This window comes from Myxine glutinosa, chromosome 2, assembly GCF_964187855.1.
Source record: "Myxine glutinosa chromosome 2, kmMyxGlut1.1, whole genome shotgun sequence".
Classification (NCBI taxonomy): Eukaryota; Metazoa; Chordata; class Myxini; order Myxiniformes; family Myxinidae; genus Myxine; species Myxine glutinosa.
In genome coordinates this window covers 8,122,146-8,137,446 of record NC_136262.1, presented here as the reverse complement: position 1 = coordinate 8,137,446, position 15,301 = coordinate 8,122,146, and the positions used below count along the sequence as shown (strand labels likewise).

General features: G+C 45.6%; 2 protein-coding genes across 3 annotated transcripts in view; one reads left to right on the top strand and one right to left on the bottom strand.

Moving 5' to 3' along the window:
• Positions 1-15,301, top strand: part of SUB1 (SUB1 regulator of transcription) — a 991,845-nt gene that overhangs the window by 772,225 nt on the left and 204,319 nt on the right. The gene's annotated exons all lie outside the window — the stretch shown is intronic.
• The window catches only part of DNAI1 (dynein axonemal intermediate chain 1), a 123,522-nt gene that overhangs the window by 491 nt on the left and 107,730 nt on the right, over positions 1-15,301 (bottom strand). For both annotated transcript variants that reach the window (XM_078772947.1, XM_078772948.1), the window contains 4 exons: positions 9,481-9,560; positions 9,126-9,274; positions 6,513-6,612; positions 6,051-6,236 (listed from right to left, as the gene is read on the bottom strand). In XM_078772947.1, the coding sequence (XP_078629073.1) occupies positions 6,051-6,236; positions 6,513-6,612; positions 9,126-9,274; positions 9,481-9,560 (515 nt within the window). The remainder of the gene's footprint in view (positions 1-6,050; positions 6,237-6,512; positions 6,613-9,125; positions 9,275-9,480; positions 9,561-15,301) is intronic.

Sequence of the window (15,301 nt, the reverse complement as noted above, 5' to 3'; positions counted from 1 at the left end):
AGGGGTACCTGGCATTGCCAGGTGTCGTTCTAATCCTGTTGGCATTTTGAAGAAAAACAAATTCCTTTTTTTTTTGGTGGGGACCTAAAACATTTCTCTACACCCACTAATGCCTCGGTCACAAATGGCCTGCGGCGTGTTGGCGGCGGCCGTAAGTCCCCAAAATTGCCATAACCGTGCAGTGGCCGCACGGTAGATACGGTAGCCGTGAGGCGATCTCAAGGTTTTTTGATTTTTTAAATTTGACATTAAACTTTTTTCCGGAAATCGCTAGGCCGTAGGCCGCAACCCCACCGCATGTAGTATCGCAAGGTCTTGCGGCCTCCGTGAGATGGCCGTACGATGTTCTAAATATCGTACGGCGGCCGTGCAGTGACTTTAGTGCTGCCGTACGATGGCCTAACGGCAACCGTGACAACCGCAACAACCGTGCGGGCGCCTCGCGATTGCCTTGCGGTCGCCGTGAGGGCACCTCGCGGTCTCCTCGCGCATTTTGATTTCATGACTTTTACGATTGCCGTGCGGACCCCGTAACATTTGTGAACACTGCTGCCGCAGCCCGCAAAGCCGTACGATTTGTAAAAATCCCATCTACAAACCGCAGAACCGTGCGGCGGCAGCATCATATGTGACTAAGGCATAAGGCATGGTATCTGGGATCATTTGAGTGCAACAGACCTGTGCTTCGGCTTCATTGTGTGAGGTTCCAATAATGTTGAGTGCTTTATCTTCTATAGAATCTGGGAGACATGTGGTGCTGGGGTGCCAGCCCATATGTGAGAGCATTACTCCACTAAGCTGTGGACAAAGGCCTTGCAGCTGTGCATAGTTCTGATTTTCCAAGGAAAGACTTCGAATGACACAGGATGTCCAATCAGCAGCTGGTTTTGGCAGTCAGCTTTGTTTTTATGGTCGACCGAGGAGATGTCTAATGATTCAAGATGGCACACATTGATGCAGCACTCGGGATAATCATAAGGGTTTATAATCTGGTTGGGAATCCATATCAATTTGACCACTCATATGCGAGTACGCTACCTTTTGGCTGTCCAATAAGCCCGATGAGAGAGATAACCGGATGCGGTTTGAAGAGCAGGAGCTTACCTATGAGGTATAGGAAGTAAAGCAAGCAAGGTGTGTTATAAACAATGATGGGAGACTAGAGGTGATGAAGCACAATTAGGCCTTGCTTTTTCTCTGATCTCAGATCCAGGAATGCCATCTTACTCCATACACATTATATAGAGCAGTCGTGCTGTGCTACCAGTAGTTTGTAGTGCCAGTGCAAAGGCATTCCCTACGTTGTTGGCTTCTGCATTCATATCGTTTGCATACTGTTGTGGAAATGGCTTCTGGAGGTTAATATTGCTCAGCATAGTTCAGTTATATCCTTCGTCTGTGTGTCCGCGTTTTATTCAGAGATGGCTGAACGGATCTTCATCAAACTTTCACAGCTTCATCAGTGAGTGTCTGGGAGTGTTTTAGGCCAAAATAAAAATAAAAATCGAAAAAAATAAAGTTAGTTTTTTTGGAGTTAAAAAATAAAATAAAAATCGCTCGATCGTGCCAAAGCCTTTTTATATTAATGACAGTTATATACAATATTCAGGGCCCTTAGGGATATTTTGGTTCAAATTCTTCCAAAAGCATCAAATTTGGCGCAGATGTTGCCCATGCCATACTCTTTCGATTTTTGACGGGCGCCAAGGGCGGTATGATCCGGGGACCATACCGGTCCATCCCGCCATGTCACCTGACCTATGACGTCATAATTAGGATATGCATCCAATCACATGGCGTACTATAAGTGATCAAAGTTCAAAATGAATCGATCGAAAAATGAAGGCAGGGATCCATTTTTAAGGTTTTCATAAAATCCAATATGGCCGCCAGGTCACATGACCTATGACATGTATACAATCATGTATACATGAACCCGGATCATGATCGCACAAAAATTAAACACAAGGATATGGCATACAGTTCATAAAACATCAAAATCCGTACCTTTGTAATTAGACTGATGAACTGCATATGCCTGAAAATTAGGAAATAGACATGTAAATATTTCCTCTAATTGTCAAAAATAAGGTCGGAGTTCGATTACCCAACCCAGAAACATAAAATGGTGAACCTCGTGTAAATCTTGACAAAAAACTCAAAAACCGACATGTTTGACTCAAAAATGACCTTTAAGATGACCTTGAGGGTTGACCTTGACCTCGAATCATCAAAATAACATCATAATTGGATTCCTCGACCTCGAAAACCCCTGCAAAGTGGTATCATACATGATTCCAACCCTTTTGGTTATTTAACTGATTTTCCTCTAATCCGGGTGGCGGCCATTTAGTATTTCGCCAATATGGGGCCCCCGGGGGGGGGGGGGGCGCCCGTCAAAAATCGAAAGAGTATGGCATGGGCAACATCTGGGCCAAATTTGGTGCTTTTGGAAGAATTTGAACCAAACGGCCCCAAAATATCCCTAAGGGCCCTGACTACAAGTACACATTCGCATAAATAAATACAAAACAATTACCAGACATTTGAATACAAATGAATCAAACAATTCCAGAAGTGTACGAATTTGGTAGTACGGCTTCTTCTTTCTGATCAGTAACACACAACTCAGAAACGTGAGCCACATTCACTCAGAAACATGAGCCACTCCCCTTCCTCTCCTGCCTCCCCCCTTCCCTCACCCCCTCCCCCCTCCTCTTTTCCTCCCCTTCCCCCCTCCCCTCCCCTTTAAAATATAAATTATCCGTAAAAGAGCTTCCACTTCACCCACCAGCATATCTATGGACCCCCTTCCTCTCCTGCCTCTCCCCCACCCCTCCCCTCCCCTTCCCCCCTCCCCCGCCTCCCCCTCCTCCCGCCTCCCCTCCCCCACCTCTTTCGCTCCCCTCCCCTCCCCTTTAAAATATAAATTCTCCATAAAAGAGCTTCCACTTCATCCACCAGCATATATATGAACCCCCTTCCTCTCCTGCCTCTTCCCCTCCCTTCCCCCTCCCCACCCCCCCTTCTCTCCCTCCTCCCCCACCTCCCCCTCTCTCCCTCCTCCCCATCCCCTCGCCCCTCCCCCACCTCTTTCCCTCCCCTTCCCCCCTCCCCTCCCCTTTAAAATATAAATTCTCTGTAAAAGAGCTTCCACTTCACCCACCAGCATATATATATGAACCCCCTTCCTCTCCTGCCTCTCCTCCTCCCCTCCCCTCCCCCTCCCTGTCCTCCCTCCTCCTCCCTTTCCCTCCTTCCCCTCCCCTTCCCCCCAGTCCCCCTCCCCCTTCCTCCATCCCTCCCTTTCCTCCCTAACCCCCCTCCCCCCTCTCCCCAATCCCCCCCTGCCCACCCCTTCCCCCCCCCTCCCCCTGCCCCGCCCGGCAACACCGGGTACTTCTGCTAGTGCTTGATATGCGCCGCTTATGCCAAAGATAGACATCTACCTATCCATGTGTTTGTGTCTCAAACCCGCTTCTTCCTTTACCCTTTTTAATATTCTACCTTCTGTAATCTGTCAACTATTACTTTGGGGATAATAGCGGCCTTGTGCACCACAAAAGGTGCCAGTTTAGGCACCAATCGGTTGCCTGGGAGCCGAAGGGAGAGCGGCGAGGCAAAGAAGCATGGCCTCTACGTGAGTGCCGCCTGCACAGTCAATGGGCATGACGTGGGTGGAGTTGGGCAACGTCATGGAGCGGGGGAAAGCCGGAGGCTACAACGGCGGAGCGACTGCGGAAGTGAGAGTTCTCTGGAATTGGTGCAGAGGAAACTGCACTTCTCACCTGCTCCAGGTGAGCCGAACCATGCCCTCTCCTCTCCCCAGCACCAAGGTGACGGGATGTACACCCTGCCATGAAACCAAACTGCCTGCGGACTTATGCACGACTGCCGAGTTTGTCCTGGTATCTCTTGTCTTGTGGATTTCCCCGTCTATCTCTCGTGGTGTACTTGATTGGGCCCCAAGGCTTTGATAATTACGGATTTCCATTTTATCGTTGATTCTGTGGGCATGTATTTTCGGTAGTGGGTAAGAGGTGCTGATTGAATTATAATTGTTATTGCCATATTTCTTGTACCTTCCCTCCCAATGACCATTGCCTACTCAGTAATTCAATATACCTGGTCTCAGGGTGAATTTGGATCGCAATGGTCACACATTGCTAATTAAGGGAAGCTCGTTGAGGGTTCATTGGTAGCGGTAATCCACATATCAAGACCATATTGTGCACCTTCGCATCGTTGAGCCGCAATGGGAGACTAGCAGTACGGTACCAATAAGTGTAACACTTGGCTGGTTTGACGATCCCATGTGGATGGTATCAGCAGTTGAGAGGCCCAGAATGGCCGACCCAGCTGACCGTTAAGGTTGCATTGAGGTGACTTGCCGGACTCATACCAGGCAACTGGAACGACCCGTGCGACTTTAACAATACTGTTGTGTTCCCGGGGATTAAGACCTTCCAAGGTAACGGGTTGCCATTCGAGCTTTACACTCCGAGGCGTTCAATCCAATGGTGGTGTGAATACGCACGGGGGATGATGGCAGCGAAGCTCTTACCTGTATGGATCCCAAAGGACGTCTTCGACCCTGGTAATCAACTCAAACCGATGGATTTTGAATGCAACAATAAAAAGGTTTTAATAAAAAAATAATGCCAGGGACAAGGAAATGCACAATAAAACCAAGATTCCTAAATGGAGCGCCCCCATACAGACTCGTATACAACACAAGGGGATGATAAAATTTTTAAAAAGTAAAATGTAGTGTACTCGGCTTTGAGCGGCTCTTGAACCCCGTCGGAGATAGTCACAGGCCCCGCGTCCCTGCGCGGGAAAACACGTCTTGGCACGCAGTTCGTTCACCTGCCAAGCCGCATCATGGGTCCCCGAGTCCCTCGCTCCACAAAGCACGCTGTTTTGCCAAGCTTACACGGCACGGCACACAGCCGTCACGGAGTCAGCACCAACGAACCAGGGAGAGAATCCGCCCGCTCACACGAATCGCCCAGACCAAAATAAAGAATGTGTCTGTTCGCAATGAGAACCCAGCGCAAGAAGGAAAATGCCCACTTCACACGATCAGTCTCTGGCTCAAGAGGAAGAAAAGGCCGGGACACAGTTCTTTTGTTCCCCGGACTGTAACGTCATCCGATGACGCACGCGCGTGCTCCAATCAGCGAGTCCATCTCCTCACCCTATGGTACCGGACCAATCACTACGCCTCACGGCCAATTGTTGGACTTTGTGATGTCCCAGTCGGTGGTATCCTTGGTGGTGCTCAATGTCTTGGTTCCGGTTATTTTATTTAGTGTTATAATGCGCATAAATTTGCTTGCTGGTAATGTGTGTGTCGTGGCATAAGGAACAAGGGGAAAAGATCACAGAGGCAATTTACATACAGGGGATTTACCCTTAACCCCTACCTAATTAACATAACCCCACCCCTCGCCATGGGGACAAAGATACGACCTTAAACGACATCCAGCCTGACTTATGTACATCAAGGTGGCTACACGACATACGGAGCACACTATCCTATACAATCCTACCTGGCCCTAAAGTAATCCATTGCTTACCCCCCATAAACGTAAGAATACTATAGTTATTTGGCTTTGGTCGGCATCTCAAGTGGAAGTGTGGCGGTTCTGGTTCAAGTAAAGTTTAGTAGACTCTTTTTGTGAAAGATGTTCAATGTGTGCCGGTACCATGACCAAATTTTAAATTCCTTTCCTTATCTGCAGTTTACATAGGTGTAGATATATGGCCTCAGTGATGATGCAATCAGCAGAAACTAAGACACCCACACATGGAGGGAATACATGGAAAAGCATTCTAAATTACTTTAGGCCTTTCAATTTTGGTAATTTAAATCTATGTATCGTACATATATCGATGGTTACTTCTTGTGAGGCCTGAAGAAAACTGAGGTAGGATTGTTATCAGGACTTATTAATACCCCTTATTTTAGGGGGAGGGGATAGGGAAACCATTCAGCATTACATTAGCACCACAGGTGTAATGTGGTAGGTGTGACGTGTGTAAACCTTGGGTTTATGACGGAGGTTTGGTGAAAGCTTGAGTGTTAGAACGTAACCTCGATCATCTCCAACGGTGAGCACGGGACTGGACGGACTGAAGGCCAGGTGGGTGAGCTTACTCGTCTTGTGTGTGGCCACCGACTGCTGGCACATGGCCTCATACTTGTTCACTGCCAGGTCGAATACGAGCACCTGGATATAGGAAATGAACTTGAGAAAAATGAAAACGAGTGGTACTGCTACTGGCTTTCATTTTCCCTTCTAATAATTGTATTCTACAGCATTGATCATCGATCTTGAGATCACTCGAATTCCTTGAACTTGCGTTTTAAAATTCCTTGAACTTGCGTAAAAAAAAAAAAAAAAAAAACTCAAACGAGGAAGGTACAATAAACCACTCAGGGGGCAGTGAGGAGCGGAAGACTTTTTATGGACTTTGTGCTCACCTTGAGCAGACTACGTACAAACCTTTCCATCGCTGGTGACGGCCGCAAACACTGTGGATGAGTAAGGAGCCCAAGCAACGTCGGCGATGGGGACCCAAAGGTTGAAGACAAACAGCGGGATTCTGCCAGAGATTGGACAAATGGTAAAAGTCCATTATTCAGCATGTTGTGTGTAACTGAATGAACATAGCCAGGTGACACTTGTCATGGTGAGAGTGGTGTATGATTGTTGTGATTTGAATAGTTCATAAGGTGACCATCTCTACCGGTCTGTAGATCCAACGGTTCGTTTTCGTCCATTGGTGGACCAGGACCAGGTTAGCTGGAAATGTTCACCGAAGTACTGCATTAGAATGTATAGTTTACATGAATCTACTTTAACTGTTGATTGGAGATGAACGTCCAGTCGACCTATCTGGTGGAAACAGGTTAATGTGATTTGAAATGGGTCTCTGCTTTGTACAGGGTGTTCCAAAAAGACCCGGGCAACTTGTTAATATTTCGAACCACAAATGATACAACGACCCCCGTTGGTTTATGATACAGAAACTCATACACGTTTTGTGCACACCATCAATGCACTTCAATGTGAGCATGACATTGAGGCGGTACACGAGTTATTGCCATGTTCGGCTCAGCATGTTTGCGTCCACCAGTGCGCATGCAGATGTGATCCTAGAACGAAGATCCTGCAGATTTCCCACCTTGGTGTTGTAGAAAACATCTTTGACAAACCCCTACAGAAAAAAAATCAAGGGGGTTTAATATGTCTGGCGATCGTGGGGACCAGGTGGTTGGTCCATCTCGGCCAATCCAGCGACCTGGAATTTTTTTTATTCAGGAAGGCTCGAACAACTAAGGCCCAATGAGGGGGAGCGCCATCCTGTTGAAAAATGATATTGGGTTGCAGGTCTTCAATCTGTGGAAGGGGAATCCTTCAATCATTTTCCATGTAAATTATTGAGGTCACTGTATCCTCCGCAAAGAAAAACAGACCCACCAAGTGGTCATGGAGAAGGCCACACCACACATTGACCTTTGGACTGTTGTGTATGTGTTCAATGACCACCTGGGAATTTTCAGAGCCCCAGATCCTCACATTGTGCCGGTTGACCTTCCCCGATACATGAAAGCAAGCTTCATCTGTGAATGTGACCTTTTTCAGGTAATCTTTGTCATCCTCTATGTGACAGCATTTCCAAGGCAAATGCCTTATATTTGGGTCCATCATTTGGTTTGAGTCCTTGCAGAATCTGCACCTTATAGACATAAAGCTTCAATCTATGATGCAACATCCTGTGTAGTGGTGGTTGGTAGTCCCAGTTCTCTGGATGCGCGTCGGATTGATTTTCTGGGATTTTGTTGAAATTATTCACGAAAATCGTTCAACGTCTGCTGTACCTGTGCTTGATCGACTGGTACTTTTGTGTTTCTGACAACTTCCAGTCTCCTTAAACCTCTTGAACCACTCTCTGATACTAGTCTGCAATGGCGGATTCCTTACATACCTTGTACAGAAATTACGCTGAACTTGCGTGTCGGATCTCATCTCGATGAACCATTCGACGCACTGAGCTTTCTCCTGTGTAGTCGCCATTTTATTTTACATTAAACCACCAGACCTGAAAATAAAGAAAACTTTGAGTTCCTGTATCATAATATGACCTTACTGCAAAGCCGCAATGAGCCGGCGAAGCCAAAGCCTCTATTGAACTTTTTCGCAATTGTTTATGCATACTTCCGTATCCGCAAGATGGCGGCCTCCATGGAGCGATTTGGTGCGTCAAAGCTTCGAAATTCTCAAAGGATCCAGCAAAATCTGGCTTTTCAACATAATATGCGTTCATTCACAACACCGGCTTCGCCGGCTATAAAACAAAGCGGATTGTTGTATCATTTGTGGTACTAAATATATTGACAAGCAAAGTTGTCCAGGTCTTTTTGGCACTCCCTGTAAATCCTCTCTATCACTTTGCTGATGACTCCACCCTCTGCCGTGACATCCCTCATCCTTCAGAGACAGACAGGCAGCAGACAGACAGGCAGCAGACAGACTCTTCCCTCTCCTCAGACCTTGACAAAATCACAATCTGGTCAAACACTTGGAATATGTCTTTCAATCCTGAGAAATCCCACACACTAACTCTCTCTCCAAAAGGACTGTACCGCAAATCCTCCCTCTACTTTCTCAACAACCCTCTCAAAGAGGTTCAGTCACTCAAACTCTTGGGTCTCACTCTCAACCATGATCTCTCTTGGGCAAGCCACACTTCAAAGTTTGCCTCCAAAGCCAGACGCCGACTGGGGAAAGTCCTCATAAGGGCAAAGTCATCCTTCGTCGTGCAAAGTCCTTCCTTGGTACACCTGAGCTTCTATCCACCTACAAGGATTTCATCCGCAGCTTGATGGGGTACTGCTCTCCTCTCTGGCCTGGTGCCCCTTCCTCACATCTTTCTTATCCTGATGCTGTGGGAACCAAGACTTTCGAGGTCATTGGAATCTCTTGCGATGAAGCAGAGTCGATGAAAGGAAGCAATATCTGTAACGTCATCAATAAATGTGTAGGACCTGGTGATTAAAATAATAGTTTATTAATATGTTGTTTTTCATTCAGACAAGTTGTGAATTGTCCTGCCTGGAGGTTTGATCCCAGATCTTGATGGTGTAGTCGGCACTGCAGGAGATGAAGACGTTTGGATGGAAATGGTTCCAGCGCACCGCTTCCACAGCCATGTTGTGAGCAGCAAAGGATTCCAAGTACCGTCTGCTGTACATTTTGGAGCACTGCACCCAATCCCAAATGACAACTGCGTTTACATTTAGCACTGGCAAAAATACACTCATTCCACAGATTAAATACCGCCATTGATCATGATGTCAACAATTCATTAAGCCCCATCACAAACTCTTTTATTTCATTAACATAACATCTTTTGCCTGAAATCGCACTTAACCTGGGAAGGCAATATTGAAAATAGGAGACATGACACCTTGTGAATTGTGCCCTCCTCCGTGCCAACCAGGAATATATGATCCATTTCCCGATGGAAGTCGAAGGACGTCCCACGACCTGGTACACATGGATGGGTGGTACAAGATGGAGGACATTAATGTGTGGCTTCGTGTTCAGATACTTTTACAAAAAAATGAAACTGGAAACCGGACTTGTTTCAGATTGAGGGCAAATTTGAAGCACTTCTTGGAATCTTCATCATCCCAGGATACTTTGTTATTTCGACAAAGATGGGATGTGATATTGATTCCAATCTGTCCCTGAGAATGTCATGTGGTTTCTCTCCCTTTTGCTTTTCTGCTGGTGTCATTCCTTGGTAGCAAACACGTTCCAGGAGTGCATGGATCTCGATGGATGCCGATATGATTGATTTATCAATCATTTGGGAAGTACAAGGTGTTTCATAAAAAAACGCAACCCTATTAAAGATGTGGGAAATTTTTATTTTATGTGAAATTTTAGGTCAAATTTTTATTTTTGTGAATATTTTGTAATTTCTGGAAAGTTATGTTAAATTTTTTATTTTTTAATACAAATTCTTTTACATTGCAGGTTTGTATGAAGCATCGTTTGGAGGAAAAACTGCAAACATCAGAGTCATCTTACTATAATTCACCAAATATTCATCCATCTGTCTGTCCGTTCGTCCATTCCCAAGTACCGCAAAAACGGCTGAAACGATCGCAACGATATTTTGGGTGGGTAATCCTGGGACCCCCTGGAGTAAAATAGGGTATATTGTTTTTCAATTTCAGCTTTGGTCTCCAGCATTTTCAGCAATAGGTCTCCAGCATTTTCAGCTTTGGTCTCCAGCATTTTCAGCAATAGGTCTCCAGAATTTTCAGCTTTGGTCTCCAGCATTTTCAGCTTTGGTCTCCAGCATTTTCAGCTTTGGTCGCCAGCATTTTCAGCTTTGGTCTCCAGCATTTTCAGCTTTGGTCTCCAGCATTTTCAGCTTTGGTCTCCAGCATTTTCAGCTTTGGTCTCCAGCATTTTCAGCTATGGTCTCCAGCATTTTCAGCTTTGGTCTCCAGCATTTTCAGCTTTGGTCTCCAGCATTTTCAGCTTTGGTCTCCAGCATTTTCAGCTTTGGTCTCCAGCATTTTCAGCTTTGTTTTTCAGCTTTGGTCTCCAGCATTTTCAGCTTTGGTCTCCAGCATTTTCAACTTCGGTCTCCAGCATTTTCAGCTTTGGTCTCCAGCATTTTCAGCTTTGGTCGCCAGCATTTTCAGCTTTGGTCTCCAGATTTTTCAGCTTTGGTCTCCAGCATTTTCAGCTTTGGTCTCCAGCATTTTCAGCTATGGTCTCCAGTATTTTCAGCTTTTGTCTCCAGTATTTTCAGCTTTGGTCTCCAGCATTTTCAGCTTTGGTCTCCAGCATTTTCAGCTTTGGTCTCCAGCATTTTCAGCTTTGGTCTCCAGCATTTTCAGCTTTGGTCTCCAGCATTTTCAGCTTTGGTCTCCAGCATTTTCAACTTCGGTCTCCAGCATTTTCGGCTTTGGTCTCCAGCATTTTCAGCTTTGGTCTCCAGCATTTTCAGCTTTGGTCTCCAGCAATTTCAGCTTTGGTCTCCAGCATTTTCAGCTTTGGTCGCCAGCATTTTCAGCTTTGGTCGCCAGCATTTTCAGCTTTGGTCGCCAGCATTTTCAGCTTTGGTCTCCAGCATTTTCAGCTTTGGTCGCCAGCATTTTCAGCTTTGGTCTCCAGCATTTTCAGCTTTGGTCTCCAGCATTTTCAGCTTTGGTCTCCAGCATTTTCAGCTATGGTCTCCAGCATTTTCAGCTTTGGTCTCCAGCATTTTCAGCTTTGGTCTCCAGCATTTTCAGCTTTGGTCTCCAGCATTTTCAACTTCGGTCTCCAGCATTTTCAGCTTTGGTCTCCAGCATTTTCAGCTATGGTCTCCAGAATTTTCAGCTTTGGTCTCCAGCATTTTCAGCTTTGGTCTCCAGCATTTTCAGCTTTGGTCTCCAGCATTTTCAGCTATGGTCTCCAGCATTTTCAGCTTTGGTCTCCAGCATTTTCAGCTTTGGTCTCCAGCATTTTCAACTTTGGTCTCCAGCATTTTCAGCTTTGGTCTCCAGCATTTTCAGCTTTGGTCTCCAGCATTTTCAACTTCGGTCTCCAGCATTTTCAGCTTTGGTCTCCAGCATTTTCAGCTTTGGTCTCCAGCATTTTCAGCTTTGGTCTCCAGCATTTTCAGCTTTGGTCTCCAGCATTTTCAGCTTTGGTCTCCAGCATTTTCAGCTTTGGTCTCCAGCATTTTCAGCTTTGGTCTCCAGCATTTTCAGCTTTGGTCTCCAGCATTTTCATCTTTGGTCTCCAGCATTTTCAGCTTTGGTCTTCAGCATTTTTAGCTTTGGTCTCCAGCATTTTCAGCTTTGGTCTCCAGCATTTTAGCTTTGGTCTTCAGCATTTTTAGCTTTGGTCTCCAGCATTTTCAGCTTTGGTCTCCAGCATTTTTAGCTTTGGTCTCCAGCATTTTCAGCTTTGGTCTCCAAAATTTTCAGCAATAGGTCGCCAGCATTTTCAGCTTTGGTCTCCAGCATTTTCAGCTTTGGTCTCCAAAATTTTCAGCAATAGGTCGCCAGCATTTTCAGCTTTGGTCTCCAAAATTTTCAGCAATAGGTCGCCAGCATTTTCAGCTTTGGTCTCCAACATTTTCAGCTTTGGTCTCCAGCATTTTCAGCTGTGGTCTCCAGCATTTTCAGCAATAGGTCGCCAGCATTTTCAACTTCGGTCTCCAGCATTTTCAGCAATAGGTCGCCAGCATTTTCAACTTCGGTCTCCAGCATTTTCAGCTTTGGTCTCCAGCATTTTCAGCAATAGGTCGCCAGCATTTTCAACTTCGGTCTCCAGCATTTTCAGCAATAGGTCGCCAGCATTTTCAACTTCGGTCTCCAGCATTTTCAGCAATAGGTCGCCAGCATTTTCAGCTTTGGTCTCCAGCATTTTCAGCAATAGGTCGCCAGCATTTTCAGCTTTGGTCTCCAGCATTTTCAGCAATAGGTCTCCAGCATTTTCAGCTTTGGTCTCCAGCATTTTCAACTTCGGTCTCCAGCATTTTCAGCTTTGGTCTCCAGCATTTTCAGCTTTGGTCGCCAGCATTTTCAGCTTTGGTCTCCAGCATTTTCAGCTTTGGTCTCCAGCATTTTCAGCTTTGGTCTCCAGCATTTTCAGCTTTGGTCTCCAGCATTTTCAGCTATGGTCTCCAGTATTTTCAGCTTTTGTCTCCAGTATTTTCAGCTTTGGTCTCCAGCATTTTCAGCTTTGGTCTCCAGCATTTTCAGCTTTGGTCTCCAGCATTTTCAGCTTTGGTCTCCAGCATTTTCAGCTTTGGTCTCCAGCATTTTCAGCTTTGGTCTCCAGCATTTTCAACTTCGGTCTCCAGCATTTTCGGCTTTGGTCTCCAGCATTTTCAGCTTTGGTCTCCAGCATTTTCAGCTTTGGTCTCCAGCAATTTCAGCTTTGGTCTCCAGCATTTTCAGCTTTGGTCGCCAGCATTTTCAGCTTTGGTCGCCAGCATTTTCAGCTTTGGTCGCCAGCATTTTCAGCTTTGGTCTCCAGCATTTTCAGCTTTGGTCGCCAGCATTTTCAGCTTTGGTCTCCAGCATTTTCAGCTTTGGTCTCCAGCATTTTCAGCTTTGGTCTCCAGCATTTTCAGCTATGGTCTCCAGCATTTTCAGCTTTGGTCTCCAGCATTTTCAGCTTTGGTCTCCAGCATTTTCAGCTTTGGTCTCCAGCATTTTCAGCTTTGGTCTCCAGCATTTTCAACTTCGGTCTCCAGCATTTTCAGCTTTGGTCTCCAGCATTTTCAGCTATGGTCTCCAGAATTTTCAGCTTTGGTCTCCAGCATTTTCAGCTTTGGTCTCCAGCATTTTCAGCTTTGGTCTCCAGCATTTTCAGCTATGGTCTCCAGCATTTTCAGCTTTGGTCTCCAGCATTTTCAGCTTTGGTCTCCAGCATTTTCAACTTTGGTCTCCAGCATTTTCAGCTTTGGTCTCCAGCATTTTCAGCTTTGGTCTCCAGCATTTTCAACTTCGGTCTCCAGCATTTTCAGCTTTGGTCTCCAGCATTTTCAGCTTTGGTCTCCAGCATTTTCAGCTTTGGTCTCCAGCATTTTCAGCTTTGGTCTCCAGCATTTTCAGCTTTGGTCTCCAGCATTTTCAGCTTTGGTCTCCAGCATTTTCAGCTTTGGTCTCCAGCATTTTCAGCTTTGGTCTCCAGCATTTTCATCTTTGGTCTCCAGCATTTTCAGCTTTGGTCTTCAGCATTTTTAGCTTTGGTCTCCAGCATTTTCAGCTTTGGTCTCCAGCATTTTAGCTTTGGTCTTCAGCATTTTTAGCTTTGGTCTCCAGCATTTTCAGCTTTGGTCTCCAGCATTTTTAGCTTTGGTCTCCAGCATTTTCAGCTTTGGTCTCCAAAATTTTCAGCAATAGGTCGCCAGCATTTTCAGCTTTGGTCTCCAGCATTTTCAGCTTTGGTCTCCAAAATTTTCAGCAATAGGTCGCCAGCATTTTCAGCTTTGGTCTCCAAAATTTTCAGCAATAGGTCTCCAGCATTTTCAGCTTTGGTCTCCAAAATTTTCAGCTTTGGTCTCCAGCATTTTCAGCTTTGGTCTCCAGCATTTTTAGCTTTGGTCTCCAGCATTTTCAGCTTTGGTCTCCAAAATTTTCAGCAATAGGTCGCCAGCATTTTCAGCTTTGGTCTCCAGCATTTTCAGCTTTGGTCTCCAAAATTTTCAGCAATAGGTCGCCAGCATTTTCAGCTTTGGTCTCCAAAATTTTCAGCAATAGGTCGCCAGCATTTTCAACTTCGGTCTCCAGCATTTTCAGCAATAGGTCGCCAGCATTTTCAGCTTTGGTCTCCAGCATTTTCAGCTGTGGTCTCCAGCATTTTCAGCAATAGGTCGCCAGCATTTTCAACTTCGGTCTCCAGCATTTTCAGCAATAGGTCGCCAGCATTTTCAACTTCGGTCTCCAGCATTTTCAACTTCGGTCTCCAGCATTTTCAGCTTTGGTCTCCAGCATTTTCAGCAATAGGTCGCCAGCATTTTCAGCTTTGGTCTCCAGCATTTTCAGCAATAGGTCGCCAGCATTTTCAGCTTTGGTCTCCAGCATTTTCAGCAATAGGTCGCCAGCATTTTCAGCTTTGGTCTCCCGCCTAACGTTAGTTTCCCACACCTCTGGATATGCTTCGTTTTCTTTCGACCTTACTGGTTGTGACGTGAAACGACATTTTACCTCTGGGTACACTTGACATTTTACCTCTGGGTACACTTGACATTTTACCTCTGGGTACACTTGACATTTTACCTCTGGGTACACTGACACCATATCGTAAGCCTTATTCATATCCACGAAACGCCTCCACATTCCCTCAGCGTAATTCAATATTGGGTAGTCCTTTGATCGTGTCCAAGGGATGACACCATATCGTAAGTCTCATTCACATAATATCATATATTCATTATAATAGAGCAAACGTATATGGTTATGTAGTTATGTCGTTATGTATGTTTGTTTATATACGACGCAAACGTCTTCTTCTTCTTCAAATAAAATTAACACCCTCTTCATTAACCCTATTAATTACGTTTAGACTGCTGAGACCCCTCAGACCTTTGATGACCCTTTAATTACCCCAAGACCCTTAAGACCACAAAGACCCAAAATACCCTTAAAGACCCAAAAGACGCCAAAGACCCAAAACACCCTGAAGACCCAAAACACCCCGATGACCCAAAACACCCTGAAGACCCAAAACACCCTGAAGACTCAAAACACCCGGAAGACTACAAA